A 19,931-nucleotide genomic window follows, 5' to 3' on the forward strand; every position below is an offset into this window, starting at 1 on the left:
TATATTTGCTATGAAGGTTGTTTAAGGTTCTCATGTTTTTAGGGCACTTGAACCCTAATTTCAAACCCTACAAGTTTCGGCCAATACATGATGAAGGACTTAGGAAACTTAGAACCCAACTCAACCATGCTCATATTATTCCTTGAAATGTTTGCTATGAAAGTTGTTTAGGGTTCACAAGCTAGAATGATAGTCTTTAACCCAACGCATGCTCGATAAGGTTCGGCCATGATAAGTTGTAAGTCTAAGTAACCTAGAACTCTACCTAAACTTACTCATGATAGTTCGTATGGTATAAGAAGTGATGCTTGCTTAGGGTTCACATGTTGGGATGAAGTTTTCACCATAAACCCAACCTATATGGTTCGGCCACAAAGAGACATTAGGGTTAGAGATCGAATTATGTTTTCCATGTATCTTATATGCCATGATTGTAAGATTTCCATGCTTCTATGTTTAATTATGCACACTTATGATCTATACATGATGGAAACCCTTATGCTATGGTGTGTATTATTTATGATGAAGCTATGTGCAAATTTATGCATGAAATATATGATTTGCTGTGTGCCCAATTTATGCATGAAATATATGATGTGCTGTGTGCCAAATTTATGCATGAAATATATGATGTGCTGTGTGCCCAAATCTTTACATACCATTATGATGAGCTGTGTGCCCAAAAGTCTATATGGTATGATATGATAAGTGACACGATGTACAAGAAGAGATAAGAACCATGATATGTAAGAACATGCTATTTTACTTTATGTATGGCTTGTACCAAGGGTGGGCTCCATAAGCGCCCCGGGGTCGATGGACTAAGAAACGGGCCTCGTTAGGGATGGGCTCCTAAGTGCCCTTAGGTCGATGGAATAAGAAATTGGCCTAGTATGTATGCCTTGTAGGGTTCAAGACTTGCTACCTTGGACCTATATAGGACGCGCGCACTTATGTATGTGGTACAAGCCAGGGCCCTAATCATGTTAAGATTATGTTTAAGTATGTATATTATAAGTTTTCAAAGGACATATTGCATATGTTTTCATGATACATGGTTAGGAATTTACCTTGCATATACCTTATGATTATGCCATGATATTTATGATGATGTTATGATATGTCAGGGTGAAATTGATGATTTTGTTATGTTATGCCATGATACCTTACACTTATGTTATGATATGCTGCATGATATACTGAATTACCTTCATGTGTTATGTCTTGTGATTTTGATATATGTCATACGATTTTTTGTGAGTAGGAAAGGAACTTACTGAGCCATGAGTGCTCACAGCTTACTTTCTTGTACCACAGATAAAGGCAAGGAATGGATGAACTAGGGGAGCAGCAGGAGGGGCTAGAAGGATGTGTGTGGTAGTGTCCTGGCTAAAGGAGAAAGACCTGCTTTTTGTTTAATAAGAACCATGCCTAATTATGTTACTGCTTTATGACTCTATGACATTTAATTTTATGTTTGGACATTATGACTTACAAATCATGTTAAGTATGCTATGTGATTTCTATATGCCCAGGTGATTAGTCATGTTGATTCATATAGAAAAAAAAAGAAATGTTTCTAATCGTTATAAATAAGACTTCCGCTGTAGTAAGTAGGTATGTATATGTATGTGTAAGTAACTCCCGTCTCCTTAGCAGGAGGGGCGGGGCGTTACACAGACAATGGAAGGCAATTTCAAGGGCAAAATATCCAGGCCTGGTGCAAGGGGTTTGGCATAACGCAGGCCTTCACTTCAGTAGCATACCCACAAAGCAATGGTCAGACTGAGGTAGTCAACCGAGAAATAGTACGAGGTCTGAAGGGTAAGCTGGATCATGTGGGAGGTCACTAGGTGGAGGAGTTGTCAAGCATCCTATGGGTTTATCGTACAACACCTCAAGAAAGTACAGGTCTGACACCATTCCATTTGGTTTATGGCAATGAAGCGGTCGTACCCATAGAAATTAGAGTGCCATCAGTCAGGAGGACATTATACAATGAAGGAAACACAGAGCGGCGGTTGGCTGAACTGGATCTCATTAGTGAAACCCGTGACAGAACGGCGGCTCGGCTGGAGGCCTATCGACAAAGAATGAGGCAAAATTATAACAGAAGAGTGATTCCTCGATTCTTTTGGGAAGGAGATCTAGTCTGGAAGCAAATTAAGCCTGTGGGAGATGTGGCTAAGTTAGCACTGCAGTGGGATGGACCTTACAAAGTCATCAAGAAATTATCGTCTGGAGCTTATTACTTACAAGATGACCTGGGCAAGAAGTTAGATCGACCATGGAACGCTAACTACTTGCGACCTTACAGAGTCTAAAGGAGCATATAAAGAAGAATAAGTCAGGCTGTAAGCTGAGCTATCACCTAATTGACAGACCGGGGAAAAAGCAGATCGGATAGAGCGGTGAGGGGATATGAAAGCGGAAATTGTATGTCCTAATATTTCTTTCGACAAACTAAGCAATTTTAGCAAAAGTAAACCTTAGAGTGCAAGCGGAAAAATAGTGAAGTAATTCACAAGAAATTGTTATGTCATTATACACAAGTAGTCAAGAAGGATCATTTGAAAGGAGCAAAAATCTCATCCGAAATCTCCTTAAGGATTCGGTCATGATCTAAAAATTCAGGAGGAGAAGTTGATTTCAAGTAGCCATGTTCATAAAGTTGTCGTAGAGCCCCGACCGCATCATATATAACAGAGGTGGAGAAACGTTGCCCTGCTTGTGTATAGAATTCTGGAGAACGCAGGTACAAAGCGCTGCTCTGTTGACAGTGGTCATTCTCTCCTTCCTTATAGATGGCTAGGGCTATAGATACTCCTTCAGCAGTAGCCCGGGCCTGAGCCAGTTCAGTCCGGGCTGTCAGAAGTTCTACTGTTTGAGAGGTTAATTGGGCTGCCTAAGATTTTAATTTCTTGTCCTGCTCCTGTGCTAAAGTTTCGGCAGCTCTCAGCTTCTGGGTCAATTGATCAATAGCTCGCTGATGCTCCAAAGCTTGTTGATCCATGCGTTGCTGGTGCACGGCATCGACTTGGCTTTTTTCTTCTTGGAGGCCTTTGAGCTTGTGGTTAGCACGTGTCAAGGATACTTCCATATCGGTATTCCTTTTGGTCAGTTCCTTTATCTCGGCTCTCAAGGCATGACTAGCCTGAGCAGGGCTATTTAATTGCAGCTCTAGTTCGGAAACCCTGTCCCGTAGCATCTTGTTTTGGTGATGAACATCATGGAAGGATTGATTTATTATCAAGGATTCTGCACAGGCCTGGGACATAAAAGAAATATCTAATAAGAGTGGGGAAGATAATAGCCGAGGTGATCATGGAGGCTTACCTTGATATATAATTCTAAAAATCTCTCCATCTGGGCAAGGGTTGGTAAGAGTTTCATCTGATGCATACTCTCTTCCCACAAAGTGGCCAAACGACCTTTCATTGTGAAAGAGCTGGTGGGAACATCTCGTCATGACCTTAGTTCAGCCTCAGAAGGGGTAGTGGTATGATAATGATGATGAGCAGGTGGTGAAGGCTGTGAAGGCCCAGCAGCGGAGCTAGAAGGCCCAGCAGCCGACCTAGAAGGAGCTGAGGGAGACACCTAAGAAGGTTCTGGCGGTGAAGTAGCTGGTGAAGGGCGATGCGAGGGGCCGGCCTTAGTGCTCTGATGCTGTTGCGAAGTGGAAGGTTGAGCTATTGGAGGCTCGACCTGAACCTCGGGCGGAGCAGGGGGAACATCTGCCTGGCTCGGGACAAGAGTCGGGGTCGCAATAGGAGGCGAAGGAGGAGAGGCGGTTGCAACAGGAGGTGAAGGAGAAGGGATAGCGGAAGGGCCCGAGTCTAGCACAGGATGAGGGGCTCGGTGGTGAAGTCTTTGAGCCAAAGGCCGATCATCCGAGTCAGAATCTTCAGATGGTAACTGAACCCTACGCCGAGAAGAAGAAGGGGCGTCACGATTCAAGCGATCGATTATAGAGCGTGCTTGACGAGCCGCCTGAGAAGCTTCTCTGAAGGCAGGGCTAGCGTAAGGTACGTTGGCTGATCTTTGATCGAGGCCAAGACCCGGGATATAAGTAGTTCAGGGAGGATTAATTGATTGAAGAGGCGTCAGGGTGAGGGGTTGGGCTGTAGGCAGAGCCCGGGGATGAGCCGGGATGGACGTGTTGGTGCAATATTCCCTAGGTCAAGATTGACCGGGTTGACTGAGCTTGAATTGAGTCAAGTTCGAGTCATGATGTGTGGGTTTCAATGTTTGACAATACACGTAGACAACACATGAAGATTGCAGGTACAATTGTTCATGTGGGGAGATTGTGAAGGAGAGTCAAGCAGGTCAAGGTTGACTGGATACTTGACTGGAAATCCTAGTGAGTGAATCTAGGTGAAAGTCCTGGTGAGTGAGGCCAGGCAAATGGAAAGTCCTAACTGGGAGGTTAGGCAGATGGAAGTCCTGGTGAGTGAAGCCAGGCATTTGTGAAAGTCCTGGTGAGTGAAGCTAAGTGAAAGTCCTAGTGAGTGAAGCCAAGCAAATGGAAAGTCCTAACTGGGAAGTTAGGTAGATGGAAGTCCTGGTGAGTGAAGCCAGGCATTTGGGAAGTCTTGGTGAATGAAGCCAGGCATTTGGGAAATCCTAGTGAGTGAAGCCAGGTGAAAGACCTAGTGAGTGAAGCTAGGCAGAAGAAAGTCCTGGTGAGTGAAGCCAGGCAGTTGGAAGTCCCGGTGAGTGAAGCCGAGCAATAGAAAGAACAAGTAGGTCAAAGGGATTGACTGGATACTTGGCACAAGGAGAAAAGTCCAAGTGGGTCAAAGGGATTGATCATACACTTGGTGAGGGAGTCCTAGCAGGTCAAGGGTGACCGGATGCTAGGCACGATGAACCAACAGGTCATAGTTGACCAGATGTTGGTTTAGGAGGCTTTAGACTTGATTTTGGGAGAAAAATCATGAGCTGGATCGATCAGCCGATCGATTGGCTCATGCCCAATTGATCGACCGATCGATTGGGCGAGTCTTCGCAACAAGCCTCCTTCCAATCGATCAGTGGATCGATTGGGACGAGTGCGCAATCGCACAGAATAGCGCTGGATCGATCAGCCGATCGATCCAGAGCCCTCAATCGATCAGTGGATCGATTGGGAAGTGCGATCTTCGCACGATAAGCCTTGGATTGATCAACCGATCGATCCAAGCAATTCCTGAGAGCACAGAGGCGCTCTGGATCGATCAGCCAATCGATCCAAAGCCTCCCCGATCAATTGGGAGCAATCCAATCGATCGGGATCTGACCGTTAGCATAATATTTAGCTGCAGGTGTTCGATTCCTTCGGCAGAACTTCACGCATTCATCTCAGATCGTCAGAGCAACTCCATAGCTTCTCCAAAAGTTCAGATCGCCAGTTCTTGAAGGTTCTTGGAGGTCTTCTAAGTCAAGAGGCGGATCAAAAGCAAGAAAGAAAAGCTAGGGTTAGGGTTTTCAGTTGTAAAACCTGTAAGATTTCGTGTATTTGTTTTTCCCTTTGCTTTCTTCTTGTAGTGTGAACTTGTTAGGGCTTCTCCGCCTTTGGTAGTTATCATAAAGGAGTATTATTCATAGTGGAGGGTGCGTGAGTGAGTGGATCCTTGGATTAGTCACCTCTTGTGAGGTGGATACCAAGTAAATCCTATTGTTTGCGTTGTGTGTTGTGTTTCTTTGTATTTCTGCTGCATATCTTTGAAGAAACAAGCAACGTCAAGCACGACAAGCGCACCGAGCTATTCACGCCCCCCCTCTAACTACATAATCGGTCCGAACAAGTGGTATCAGAGCAAGGTTGCTCTTCACCGGAATCATCGCCGGAAGGGGCAAAGAGCTAGAGGGTGAAGAAGTTGGAGCAAATTCTACAAGTCAACACTACAACAAAAACCCTCATAGACATCGGTTTTCCACCGGTGTCTATTATATTTTCGACCGATGCCTATGAAGGCGATGTAAAAGGTTTGTCATTTTAGACATCGGGTTAAAACCGGTGTAGTATCACTTAACGACACCGGTGTTCGAATCGGTAATTAATCGGTGTAGTATCACTTAACGACACTGTTTCATCAACGGTGTAAAACCGATATAATATTATATGTTAATAACACCAGTTTTGGCAGCGGTATACAACCGATGTAATATTAGTTAATGACACCGGTTTTGCAGCGGTGGAAAACCGATGTAATATCAGTATTTTTTAACAACACAAATTTGATTTCCGAAACAGTGAAAAACCGACAGTAACAAAAAAAATATACAAATATTCACAAATTACACAAATATTCTTCATTCAACAGTATCTAGAAAATACACAAATATTCACAAATTATATAAATATTCTTCTTACAACAATATCCATAAAATACACAAACATTCCTTTTATATAAAAAGCTAATAGATATCAGAATCAAGGTAGAACATTCTTTTAACAATACATCAAGGTAGAACATCGTGAGTCAAAAATCAAGCTGAGGCTACATTAAATTATGAGAATCAAAATCTGTTCAACTTGCTATACTGCTCCATTCTTCTTGCGCCTTTCATTTCCCTAATCTCATCACTTTTCACCTTCAAATGCCTAGTTTTCTGAGTTAAAACATCCACTGTTCTAATCTGTCAAACAAAAGTATCATTTGGTCTACTTAACTACAGTAAAGAAAAAAAAATAGAAGAATTATACATGCTGCAGAAGTCCTAGAATATCACCATAAGAAAGAAATTGACATGGGACAATATACACAATTTACATTCCATGCAAATGCATGCATCATCCAAAGTTTTCAAAAATCAAATACCTTTCCTACTCAAATGTAATCTAGCATGCATTCAGCCCACTCGAACTGCACTTCATCAATTTCAACTCTGGAGTACTTGAGATTTGTAAACTATAAAAACACATAAATAATATATTAGTAAACTAAGAACAAAAATCATAGTTGAAAGAGAGAAGAGAAGTCCGTTTTAGACCAAACAAATGGTATGCTGCAACTTAACTTAAGAAGATCGTTTCCACAACCTCCAGATTCCTTGGGTGGGCAAGGAATGTTGCTTCCATGATTCTTAGCCTTGCTATCAGACTCAATGGTGGATAAAGATGAGTTATCTGGTCGCTTGTTTGTGGAACGTCTCCGTCTTTTCCCAACAATTTTTCTGATGACATACTTCTTTGCCCTTTGTCTCCTACTAGCCCAGGAGGAATCAATTGCAGGTGTCTGAGAAGCAGTTCCCTTTACTATCTTTCCGTAACAATCTAAGCAAAGTTTGTAAGAGCAATTTGAGCAGCTTCTGTGAAAATCCACTAGTGAAGTCTTGTAATAATTACTAGTTCCAAGGGGAAAACAAGAAAAGAAAACAATATCAATCAAGTGAACATTTTAATGCATGATGAGATGATAACAAAGAACAGAATATGACCTAAAAATTAGAACTTGCTAAAGCAAAATAGAGGCACAAGTTTACAAATGACCATCTAAGAAACAGGGTCAGGACACATTATTTAGTTATTATGTCCATGATTTCATAAACATAGCAAATTACGAAATTCTCAGAGGTGTTATAGATGTGAAGACATACCAGTTAACAAGCTCATTGTGAGGCTCATATACTCGAAGAAGTACACCAGAAAATCCACCTTCTAGATGATAGATCAATCAAGAGGATATCTAACTGGAGGAAGAAACTAGGAAATTGTTTTGAAGCTTACCTTGATCCCCTTGCTTTACTTCTAGCTCATTTAATTGGTTCTGATAGATATGTTTCAGCAAGGGAAGCAATTTAGATATCAAGCTATATGTGTGCTCCTTAATATTAAACTTGTTTTGACCATTTGCCAGTTCTTGAAGCTGATACAAATTGCATATGCACATAAAAGTTCTAGACTAGTATGAAAGTTGACAGAACCGTCTCTAACTTAATAATAATTGGCTAGGCAGTTAGTCTTCTTTAGCTCCAAGAGGAGAACAAGTCGGACAATCCAATTGTCCATGACTAACAGGGTAGACAGTTGTCACATCGACAAGAAAAATCTCATCACTATCGGCATGCTCAGTCTTCCTATGCTCCTGAACAATTTCAAGATCCTGAAGATCACATAAATGGAAACTTTCATGACAAAACATTCTCAAAGTAAATAATGTTCATAAAACTTTGCATGTTAAAAGTAAGTAAACCTTATAACCATCTTTAGCTGGACTTCTAGAACATGCTTTGCAATCACAACAGACGCGACAGACAAGACAAGCAATCTTTACCTCCTTTTCAAGCATACCAGAGTACCTTGACAATACAAACTAAATCAGATAAACAGAAGTAGTTTTTTTTATGTATAAGATCATATATCACTGATATCAAGATGTTCAAGTCTAAAAAGAATATGTGATTCAAATCTTGTTTTCACAATATCAAAAAGCTAAAAGAGAAAAATAAATCAAAAGCATTTTGCCAATATGATTCAATTCTCTTCCTGTAGACAATGCATGCCATTTGAAATTTAATTACAAACAGGGTGGATATACAAACAAGATCACAATTCAAGGCATTAGATGTGAATATAGTAACAGCAATATAGCTCAACCACAATGAAACTTCACCAAAATAACAAAAGCAATCTAGCTCAACTCACAGTGAAACTTATACTTATAAGACAAAAAGGTAATTTAATAATATCAAAATCAAACCAAATCATGAGAAAAAGGCTCAAATATTAACCCAAACCTAAAATTAACTTGGATTCATCCTACAATAAATCAAAATTGATCTAAAAATCTCTACTGAAAGTCCTAATCCAAGTGTGCCTTGAGTGACCCTCCATAATGATAATCCATTCAAGTGTACAGATGAATTTATCTACTGTTCAAATGCTGCATCTCTAACAATTGATGAGTGTAGTAATGGGTCAACATTTTTCACCTACAGCAGATTGTTTGAGGATGAGAAATAAAATGGTCAAACTAAATCTTTGTTGCAACAAATGTTTAGCTAATAGATTTTGAAAAAAAATAAAAACTTCCACAGTACATATAAGCAATCTTGAAGTAGAAGGCAAAAAAAAAAGTAAGACATATTCAATGACTTACCCATAGAGGTAGCTGACCATGAGTAAATATTGGATTAGCAATAGCCATCTGACCAAGAGTCCTAAGCATAACTGGGATATTTTTCTGAATAAGCTTAACCTTGTGACAGAGAGTTGTTTCCTACTTTCCTCCTTCAGCAACAATTAACTTAGTATGACAAACAAAATTTGCACTTCATCATTATACCAATAAATAAACTATGAGTCATTCATGAATCATCACCTAAACCCTAAACCGTATTAGGAACTATTCAGATGGATTCAGAAATTCACAAAATCATAATTAACTTGGTCATGAATCGATTTAACAAAAAGGTCAAAAGAAAATACTCACTTAATGATCAAAGCCTTTAAGTTGTATATGTAGCGCGTCTAAGAAGCCCAACACACAAATCCTGTAGAAACAACAACAACAAAAAGAGGTAAATTTATAACAACTCCTCAATCTAGCAAACAAAAATGATAAAATCAACTCAGGATAGTGTTTGAGAAAATTCATCAAACACATTGCATGCATCAATCAATTAATACTTGCAATCAAGAGATCAAGAAGATGAAACTGTCAAAGATGAGGAAGGACTTTAGTAGCGATGATGGATAAAATGAGGCACACATCACATAGTGGTTGTTCCCTGTCAATAAAGATATGCAGGTCTGAGATTGCCAATTCCATATCCTAATAGTTTGGTCATCACTTGCGCTAACAATCCATGGATGTTCATCATGGAACTGCACAGTGCGACTGTAATCAAGATGACCAAGGAGAAGCACCAGTGTCTTATAATTCCATACCTTAATCTTATAGTCATCTCCTGCAAATACAACATCCTTGTCAGAAATAAGTGTAACTGAATTGGACCCTTGAGATTATTGGAGTAGATCTAAAGCTAGCATGCTTTAAAACAAATTTGATGGTTACTTTCAGCAAAATATTTTAATCTAAGATTCTGTGAGAATCGACTCTTGCTTTCTCTCACCTTTCTCCCATAGCAAACTCAACATAAGCTCGTTGAATGATATGTTGCAAAGAGCAGTCTTGACATCTTTAGTTTGCAAAATATTTTGAAGTGAGGTGTACAAATAATAGAAATTCATGAGAAGCAACATCTAGTCAATATTAGAAAATATTTCTGTCAACTATCTTTGATCATCGTTTGCTAAGATAATGATAAGAGTTTCATGTGTCATCTATTAGTGGTTTAACAACATATAATCAAAGGTGCGATGGAGTAAAGATGACCGAAAACAACAAATGTCAGTAAAATCATAGCACTACATGAATTTTAACTTAAATAGAGAAACAAATTCACCTGAGGATCACTCTTGAACTTGAAGTTATTGTCGTAGAATCTAAGAATGACACAGTCACTGACACGAGAAGCCAGAGAAATGAGATTGAACGCATTCTGCGCCCTCAAGCTTTTCAAATCAACACTACAATTTGGATCAAGAAACTGAATAATCCATGCAGCAATGATAGCAAACAAGAAACAGAGAGTCAAACATACATACTGAATCGAGAAATAGACATGGTAGATAGAAAATAGGCATTAACGGTGACCAATCTTCCTTTCTTCGCATCCTCGGAGTATCTCGAAGGGAAGTAACCCTGCTTCTCATCTTGGAAGAAGTGAGATTGGGAAGCTACCGAGGAGTAGCACTTAGACCATAATCGCGGTCGTGGGAACCGAATCGACTAATAAATAAGGTTGTGGAGTATGGGCGGCTGCCGGAGACGTTGGTAGGAGGAGCGGCTAGGGTTTGGAAGTGGCGAAGGACGGATGAAAGAAAGAGCTTGCGCCGTATCGCAGAAAGCGAGTAGTGTGAGCAGAAGCGCTGTGAGTGTTTGAGGGCGACGGAGGAGGAAGAGGGACGGCCGTGGGCCGGAGGAGGACAAAAGCACAGCGCATCACTTTTAATGCCCATTATTACTAACCGTCTGGCCCGTTAAATTTGGTCTTCAAGACTACATAGTACCGGTGCTCATCGAAGCGGTCGATGAGAGTGCCCATGCGGTAATCTCATAGCTAGATAACGCCACTGTGAAAGCTTGCAAGGACCCAGGGACGTCTGCTGTGGAAGCTCACACCCTTCACCCGGTTGCTCTTCGTCTCGAATTTGGTCAGCATATCTGCCAGATCAAAAACATACCAAACAAACGCAAATCAGAACGGAGGAAGAGGGGGTGCACATCGGAAAATAGATCTAGGGCTCAAATCCGAAGCCGGATCTATAGAAGCTTCTTCTGACCAGAAATTTAAGAACTGGATCTCGAGACTAGATCGCTACCGATGGGGATCTGGAGGGGAAACGATAAAATTGAAGGGGTAGATGGACACGGAGACGGAGAGAGGAAGCAAGGACGTCGTGTGTTGATCCTAATCGAGAGAGGAAGGGATGTCGATCTAGGAAGGGGAAGAGGGAGATGAGGCTGAGCGAGATGGTTGGACGGCCAACGGCGAGGAGGAAAGTGGTGGTGGTGTCGCGACGATATACAGTGGACGGTGCGATATAAGTTTAGGTTTGGAGTGAAGAGTGAAGTGTTGCAAATTTCGGCTAAGTATTGATGGGAAAATTAAATTATTTTATTTTATCATAGACACCGGGTTTTAAAAACCGCTGTTAAAATCGGTGTCTATTAAAGAAAAAAGGTGCTCATAGGCATCGCCTTAAAAAATCGATATCTATGAGCGAAAATCTGCGCTTATAGACACCGGTTTTTGGAAAAACCGGTGTAAAATACTCAAAGACATCGGTTTTTGCTTAAAACCATTGTTGTTCCACCAATGTCTATGAGGGTTTTTCTTGTAGTGGAAAGACTTCATCACAAGAAGCTCAACTTCAAATGGAATTCCAAGGTGTCCTTGGATTCGACACAAGGGTGCCTCCATCATTCATTTCAACAAGCTTCGATCTTTGGAAATCAAGGATCGAGAATTTCTTGATGATGGAAATAGAGCAATGGTTTGCTCTAATGGAAGGATTTGAAGCTCCAACAAACTCCAAGGGCAAGCCTCTCAAGAAAAGCAAATGGAGCAAAGAACAAATCCAAAGATGTGAGGCCAATGACAAAGTGACCAAGCTTTTGGTCAATTTATTGCCAAGCAACATCTTGGATCAAATTGGAGATTTTGAAGATGCCAAAGAGCTATGGAGCAAATTGGCCAAGATTCATGAGATCCCCTCCACTGTACCAAATCAAGAAGAATCCAAAGAAGGTGACTCACTGGATAAAGACCAAGAGGAAGAGGACTCCGAAGTTGATAGATGCTCAACTTCCAAAGAAGAAGTCCAACAAGCTTCATCTTCAAAGGAATTAAATGAAAAGGGCAAAGAGGGAGCATACTCTTTGTTTCACATACAAGATGAAGATGATGAAGCCTCCACCTCTAGGATTGAGGGGGAGTGTAGATTATTGACACCGGAGCAAGAAGAAGTCTCCACATCCAGGTCAAGAGAAGAAGAGGATGAAGAAGCTTCCACCTTCACAAGTCAAGTCAAATCTATTGGAGGAAAATCATTTTCAGATCAAGAGGAAGCCTCTACCTCCGGATCCAAAGGAGAAGATGCCACCCCTACAAGCAAAGGTATAATAATTTCAATAGAAAATAACAAAAATCATATTATTTGCTTTGAGTGTAGGGAAAAAGGGCATTACAAAAGTAAATGCCCTAAATTGGCCAAGAAGAAGGGCCAAGTGGCACAAAAGGGCGAGGAGAAGCCCAAGGAGACCGCTCCCGGAACAAAAAGAAGCAAGGAGCACATTGTGTGCTTTTTGTGCAATCAAAAGGGACATTACCGGAGTCAATGCCCCAAGGGGAAGAAGGTGGTCAAGGCTCAAGGAGGAAGCACACCTCAAGGGGGAGTCTCCAAGGTAAAAAGAAAGGTATCATTTATTGAGCCTACTCCCTTGAACAATGGTAAAAAGCATGCTAAGTCAAGTCTTTATCATTTTAATGCTATTTACCATAAGAATAGAGAGCATGATAGCATTAAGGAAAAACACATGGCTCTCCATGCTAAAACTACCACACCTAGGGTTAGGAAGGTAGATGGAATTTTAGGCAAGAACTCTAAGGATTTTAGCTACAAGCCTAGAAACAAAAATGCTCATGGACTTAATGGAAAACCAAAAACTAAGGACTTAGTGATGGAAAATCAAGTCTTGAGATCAAGACTTGACAAACTATAAAAGACCCTAAAAAGGATGAAAAATATCCTTAAAGCGCAAAATGAGCAAAATCTAGTTTTAGGACAACAAGAGTCATCCAAGGGCCATAGAGGTTTGGGATACAAACCTAAAACCAAAAAGGATGTACCTACTTACCATAGAGTTCCATATAGTTATGGAACAAACCCTAGGACTAGTGGTCAAGTCAAGAATACTAGGGAGGTTATTCCTAAGAGTATTTTTGCAACAAATGTGACTAAGACTTCTAAAAAGTCCAAGAAAGTCACAAGGGAAGCAATCTCTAGGGTTGACCTAGAAAATGTGACCAAGGCTTCTAAGAAGCCAAACAAGGTCACTAGGAAGGTATCTAGGGAAGTTATCCCTAGTGAGTACCTATAGCATCCAAGGAGCACCAATAGGTTTTGGGTTCCTAGGAGCATCTTCTCTACCCCATAGATGGGTTAGAGAGTGTCAACTCTAAGTGGAAGGGTAGTTAATCCAATCATGATGAAGTTGGCACTCTAAGAGCATTTTCAAGGTTATTGTTAACCTTTGAAAATGAAAAGAATTATGATTTACTCTTATAAGAGTAAAATGTGTCACAATTTGATAAATTGGATGATATTTTAAGTGACACAAATTGGGAAAATAATAAGAATTACCAAGTTGGGATTTTGGTATGTTCTTAGGAAATTAAAGGCAACTTATGCCTTAACTCAGGTGGTTACTCTTTAAAAGAGTAAATTGTGCCAAAATTTGAGGAATATACTTAATTTAAATTGGCACAAATTAAGAAAAGCAAAAGAAATGTCAAAATTGGATTATTGGCATTTTCTTGGAAAATAGTGGACAATCTAGGTTTTAAAGTTTATTTTAGCTAAGGATTAAGGATACTTAGGAAGATAATCTAGGTATTTTATTTATGCTAAATTGCCATGCTTTGTTTGCTCATCATATATTATGACATCATATTTATTTAGTTATATTTACATTCATATTTTATTATGAAAATCACAAAAATACCATGTCATGTCATACATACATCATGTAGTTATAGGATATTTTCTTTTGAAAATTATTTCTTTTTGATGTATGTCATAACATATCATGCATTTTGTTTAATCCTTTGAAATTAAGGACAAATGGTATTTATTAACAAGTAACATCCTTGGTGGATGTTTACAACTCAAAATGCCTAGATAGATATGCATGATCCCTAGATTAGGGCAAAACCAAAAGTTACATCTCGCTAAAGAACTATAAGGTGACTTGTATGTGTTTTAGTACACATTAGATACAAGTGAGATGTTAGAATGATGAACAAAACTCAAGATGTTAAATTAGTGCATTCATTTGAGCTTTATGTTCATCAAAACACATAGTTATGTGTTTTCCAATCATTGGGAAAGCTAATGTACAAGTCATGTGCATTGAGCCCAAAAACATGGTTGGATATTGGTTTTGAAAATCATTTTAAAATACTTTTTGAAAACCTTGATGAAGACTATTTTTTTATAGTAATCATCATTGAATAGTTGAGCACAAACTTGGAAGAAAACACTAAACTTTTTACAAGTTTCCAAGTTTGTGTCAATCTTTGAAAATATGATGTATTTTCTTATAAAACTATTTTTCCATGATAATATATGCCCTAAATAATGTCTACAACGATTTTTATGATTTTTGGAATTTTATAGATTTTTCTAAGGGTTTCTGAAATTGACTGAAATGGAATTTCAGCTTTTTCAGACCTTCAATCGATCACCCGATCGATTGAAGGGTCTCAATCGATCGGGCGATCGATTGAGAGTAAGTTTCTCGCGAACAGAAGCTTCTTGAATCAATCCACCGATCGATCCAGCCCTCCTGAATCGATCAGTGGATCGATTCAAGCAGGTTCAATCGATTGAGACCCAACTCCGATCGATTGGGAATGCTGATTTTGGCTGGTAAAGCCTGATTTCAGCATTTTAAATCATCTTTAGTCTAGGTAACCATTCATAACCCCTTGGAAAACATTTGTATACATTTAGGGGGAGTTTTCATGATGAAAACAAGAATGGATTGGTTAAGGGAGACTAAGTAGAAGTTTAGGTTGAGGTTTGGTTTCATTATTGAATTTCCGAACCTCAAAACTTCTAAATTTGGGTTTCCTAAAGATTTAGGGATTCCAAGTCATTGTTGGTGCAATGACAGAAGTTACGTGCATGTCTTTAGGGGGAGTTACTCTTTAAGGACATGAAAATATAATTTTCATACACCTTGGAAGGTGGTTAACCTTCTATCGTGAAAATGCTCAAGGTTGGGCATTTGACTACAATGGAGAGTGGATATCTTCATTGTTTAAGTGGTGCATGCTCATGGATGAGCATGTGATAATAATGAAGGGTATGGGACCTTCGTTAGTGTGTTGTGAGCAATGAGTGAAGTTGTGAACAATGAAGGGTAACTCTTCAGGAGGAGAGTTTGTTTTTGATGAGTGCCCAAAGATGGGAAATGTTTGTGATGTGTGCCAATAGGGGGAGAATGAGTGTGGTTAAGTTAGGTCTTCATTACCTAAAGGGGGAGTTTGCCCTCTAGAAAAGGAGGAGAATGAAGGGAGCCATCATTCACATATTGGCATGAAGGAAGTTGAGGCTATGGGATTAGCCTAACTTAAAGGAGGTATTGTCAAACATCAAAAAGGGGGAGATTGTTGGTGCAATATTCCCTAGGTCAAGGTTGACCGGGTTGACTGAGTATGAATTGAGTCAAGCTCGAGTCATGATGTGTGGGTTTCAATGTTTGACAATACACATAGACAACACATGAAGATTGCAGGTGCAATTGTTCATGTGGGGAGATTGTGAAGGAGAGTCAAGCAGGTCAAGGTTGATTGGATACTTGACTGGAAATCCTAGTGAGTGAAGCTAGGTGAAAGTCCTGGTGAGCGAAGCCAGGCAAATGGAAAGTCCTAACTGGGAGGTTAGGCAGAGGGAAGTCCTGGTGAGTGAAGCTAGGCATTTGTGAAAGTCCTGGTGAGTGAAGCTAGGCATTTGTGAAAGTCTTGGCGAGTGAAGCTAGGTGAAAGTCCTGATGAGTGAAGCCAGACAAATGGAAAATCCTAACTGGGAAGTTAGGCAGATGGAAGTCCTGGTGAGTGAAGCCAGGCATTTGGGAAGTCCTGGTGAGTGAAGCCAGGCATTTGGGAAATCCTGGTGAGTGAAGCTAGGTGAAAGACCGAGTGAGTGAAGCTAGGCAGAAGAAAGTCCTGGTGAGTGAAGCCAGGCAGTTGGAAGTCCCGGTGAGTGAAGCCGGGCAATAGAAAGACCAAGTAGGTCAAAGGGATTGACTGGATACTTGGCACAAGGAGAAAAGTCCAAGTAGGTCAAAGGGATTGACCGGATACTTGGTGAGGGAGTCCTAGCAGGTCAAGGGTGACCGGATGCTAGGCACGATGAACCAACAGGTCATAGTTGACAGATGTTGGTTTAGGAGGCTTTAGACTTGATTTTGGGAGAAAATCATGAGCTAAATCAATCAGCCAATCGATTGGCTCATGCCCAATCGATCGGTCGATCGATTGGGCGAGTCTTCGCGACAAGCCTCCTACCAATCGATCAGTGGATCGATTGGGACGAGTGCGCAATCGCACAGAACAGCGCTGGATCGATCAGCCAATCGATCCAGAGCCCCCAATTAATCAGTCGATCGATTGGGAAGTGCGATCTTCACACGATAAGCCTTGGATCGATCAGCCGATCGATCCAAGCAATTCCTGAGAGCACAGAGGCGCTCTGGATCGATCAGCCAATCGATCGGGATCCAACCGTTGGCATCGTATTTAGCTGCAGGCGTTCGATTCCTTCGGCAGAACTTCATGCATTCATCTCAGATCCTCATAGCAACTCCACAGCTTCTCCAAAAGTTCAGATCGCCAGTCCTTGAAGGTTCTTGGAGGTCTTCCAAGTCAAGAGGCGGATCAAAAGCAAGAAAGAAAAGCTAGGGTTAGGGTTTTCAGTTGTAAAACCTATAAGATTTCGTGTATTTGTTTTTCCCTTTGCTTTCTTCTTGTAGTGTGAACTTGTTAGGGCTTCTCCACCTTTGGTAGTTACCATAAAGGAGTGTTATTCATAGTGGAGGGTGCGTGAGTGAGTGGATCCTTGGATTAGTCACCTCTTGTGAGGTGGATACCAAGTAAATCCTATTGTTAGCATTGTGTGTTGTGTTTCTTTGTATTTCCGCTACATATCTTTGAAGAAACAAGCAACGTCAAACACGACAAGCACACCAAGCTATTCACCCCCCCCCCCCCCCCGCGTCTAGCTACATAATAGGTCCCAACAAGACGTGCCGTCCTGGGACGAGCGAAGGAGGCAGGTCGGACATTAGATGCGACTCGGTGAGGAGGATGGGGTCGAGGATTTGCAGGGGAAGCCACACCGACAGAGGTCGAAGACGAGTAGGGGAGCGATCTTCTTTGTAAAATAACTCGACCACGCCTTATTATTTCCATGTCACTTAGAGGAAGAGGTTGAACTTCTGAAGCACGAGTTAAGACCTCAGCTGTACAAGATAGAGTAGGAGGTCAGCTGCAGTGAGAAAAATAAAATGCATGAAGTTAGAAGAGAACTAAAAGAAAAGCTTACCCAGGGAATGAGGCGTCTCAGGAGTAAGATAGCTCAGGCGAAAATAGGATAGCACTTCCTTAGATAATAAACGCGTCAAGTTCAGCTGCCATCCGGCCAAGCGAGAGGAAGCCTCTATATAGGATGTGTCAAGATGGAAATCCCCCAGTGGCGGGCTCGGGGGAAGGGATGATTGCCATCGCAGGGGCCACTCTACCTCATTGGGAAATCGAATGAAGAAGAATTTGCTTCTCCGATTCGATTCCGAAGGTTGTAGGGGTGAGAAAAAGGTCGTTCGAAGTCGTGGTTGGAAGCGGAAGGAGCCTTCTTCCTATTGCCGGAGGGTGAAAAAATAGTGGAACAAGGGGGCAGACCAGGAAAGCTTGCATACGTCGCAGAGCACTACAAATCCACAGAGGATTCTTATAGAATTCGGCGTCAGTTGTCCCAAGGGAATTCTGATGTGGCGGCACACGTCAGAAAAGAAGGGATGGAGTGTTGGGTTTTTCGGGCCGCGAAAACCGCTTTTCGCGTCGCGGAAACCCCGAATCACCCATGCCACTGGATCTCGTGCGAAGAAAAACTTTCAAAAATACGAGTATGAGTTTTAAACTTTGATCTACAGTAGATCTACAAAGGAAAAACATTTTATACCTTCGATGCGTGCCCTTCGCAATCCCGCAAGTCCAAGGTACGTCGGATCTCGAAGTTGTCAACGTAGACAACTCTCTAGTGATATCCACACGAACAAGATGTGTTCTCTAACACTCAAGGATGGAGAAGAGAGTTGTTGGTTGCTACTCGGAAAACCTAGAGGTTCCACTGTACAAAAATTTTGTACAAAGGTCTGAACCTTTTCCTAGCTACCATGTGTTCTTTTAAATTAAATTTTGGATCGCCTGCAGAACTTAATACGTTTGATCCAAAACTTAATCTATTCGTTCTTTTAGGTTTTGACTTGGGTCTCCTGCGGAACTTAACACGTTCGACCCAAATCGCCTTAAGTTATTAATTCCATTAAATATTAATTTCCATAATTGGTTCCCAGTACTGACGTGGCGAGGCACATGGCCTTCTTGGATATGGGAGCAACCACCACCGACTAGACAAAACCTTTTATAGAAATCTAATATTTAATTTCCTAAACTAACTTTAGATTAACCGAAAAGAACAATCAAATCACAAGGAAAAAATAAAACAAAAGAACACAACTTCGAAAAACATATTCGAAATACTAGAACGTAAGCCTCATGTATTTGGTATTATTTCCATAAATAACTAGTATGATGCGGAAAAGGAAAAACTACTAGTTATACCTTCTAGAGAGACCTCTTGATCTTCTACCGTATTCCTCTTCTAACCTCGGACGTTGTGTGGGCAACGATCTTTTGAGATGAGAAACCACCAACCACCTTCTTCTCCTCCTAGCTAGGTTCGGCCATAAAAAGCTTTACCAAGGATGAAGAACAAAACACCAACCAAGCTCCAAGAGATGCTAGCTTTCTCTCCTTCTTCTTCTTCTTCTTCTCCAAGTAGTATCCGGCCGCCACAAGAGCTCCAAGCCTTTGAGAGTTTCGGCTACCACAAAGAGGGAGAGAGGAAGAGGATGGCCGGCCACTCCAAGGAATAAAAGAGGGAGAGAAATAATAGAGGTTGTCACCCATGAAGGCACCCTCACCCCTTCTTTTATATTCCTTGGCCTAGGCAAATTAGGAAATTTAATTACAATAAAATTTCCTTAATTCCCTTGACATGATTTAATTGAGAAAAATAAAATAAAATTTTCCCAATTAATCTCTAATGGCCGGCCACATCAAAAGAGATAAATTAGACAAGTTTTAATCAACAATTAAAACTTCCTAATTTGTTTCCCGAAATTTTAAAAATAAATTTCTCTTTAAAAATCTCTTCATGGTTGATAAAAAGAAATTTCTATAATTTTAATTTTATCAACATGTGGATAATTTTAAAGAGAAAATAAAATATCTCACCAATCTACAAATAAGGAAAGAGATCTAATCTCTTTCTTTAATCTTTTGTAAATCTTTTACAAGAGAAATATTTTAAT

General features: G+C 40.6%; 2 protein-coding genes across 4 annotated transcripts; both read right to left on the bottom strand.

Annotated features, from left to right (window-relative positions):
• Positions 1–6,829: 6,829 nt before the first annotated feature.
• On the bottom strand, positions 6,830–9,480 carry LOC122020588. Of its 2 annotated transcripts, XM_042578572.1 has the most exons (5): positions 9,420–9,480; positions 8,181–9,217; positions 7,715–8,090; positions 7,585–7,645; positions 6,830–7,332 (listed from the first exon to the last, which is right to left on the bottom strand). In XM_042578572.1, exons 3-5 carry the CDS (start codon positions 7,875–7,877, stop codon positions 6,942–6,944), a joined length of 615 nt encoding a protein of 204 aa, XP_042434506.1. In that variant the 5' UTR covers positions 7,878–8,090; positions 8,181–9,217; positions 9,420–9,480; the 3' UTR covers positions 6,830–6,941. The 2 variants fall into 2 exon arrangements, with proteins under 2 accessions (XP_042434506.1, XP_042434507.1); XM_042578573.1 differs by lacking the exon at positions 9,420–9,480 and having other exon boundaries at positions 7,025–8,090; positions 8,181–8,286; positions 9,087–9,413.
• Positions 9,481–9,524: 44 nt separating this feature from the next.
• Positions 9,525–11,245, bottom strand: LOC122020589. 2 transcript variants are annotated; one of them, XM_042578575.1, is made up of 4 exons: positions 10,594–11,245; positions 10,396–10,519; positions 9,878–9,897; positions 9,525–9,717 (listed from the first exon to the last, which is right to left on the bottom strand). In XM_042578575.1, the coding sequence occupies exons 1-4, from the start codon at positions 10,614–10,616 to the stop codon at positions 9,648–9,650; spliced, it is 237 nt and encodes a 78-aa protein (XP_042434509.1). In that variant the 5' UTR covers positions 10,617–11,245; the 3' UTR covers positions 9,525–9,647. The 2 variants fall into 2 exon arrangements, with proteins under 2 accessions (XP_042434509.1, XP_042434508.1); XM_042578574.1 differs by having other exon boundaries at positions 9,525–9,897; positions 10,594–11,238.
• Between the last annotated feature and the right edge of the window lie 8,686 nt (positions 11,246–19,931).

Source organism: Zingiber officinale, chromosome 9A (assembly GCF_018446385.1).
Source record: "Zingiber officinale cultivar Zhangliang chromosome 9A, Zo_v1.1, whole genome shotgun sequence".
Lineage (NCBI taxonomy): Eukaryota > Viridiplantae > Streptophyta > Magnoliopsida > Zingiberales > Zingiberaceae > Zingiber > Zingiber officinale.

What these genes read in the sequence shown, in the direction of transcription:
- LOC122020588 (XM_042578572.1), bottom strand. Translation starts at nt 7,877, where the DNA reads ATGTGCATATGCAATTTGTATCAGCTTCAAGAACTGGCAAATGGTCAA. An exon ending in AGTAAAGCAAGGGGATCAAG is followed by an intron (nt 7,646 to 7,714) that starts GTAAGCTTCAAA and finishes TCTATCATCTAG; the next exon opens with AAGGTGGATTTTCTGGTGTA. An exon ending in CACAATGAGCTTGTTAACTG is followed by an intron (nt 7,333 to 7,584) that starts GTATGTCTTCAC and finishes CCTTGGAACTAG; the next exon opens with TAATTATTACAAGACTTCAC.
- LOC122020589 (XM_042578574.1), bottom strand. Translation starts at nt 10,616, where the DNA reads ATGTCTATTTCTCGATTCAGTAT. An exon ending in TCTATTTCTCGATTCAGTAT is followed by an intron (nt 10,520 to 10,593) that starts GTATGTTTGACT and finishes TCCAAATTGTAG; the next exon opens with TGTTGATTTGAAAAGCTTGA. An exon ending in AGTTCAAGAGTGATCCTCAG is followed by an intron (nt 9,898 to 10,395) that starts GTGAATTTGTTT and finishes TTGTATTTGCAG; the next exon opens with GAGATGACTATAAGATTAAG.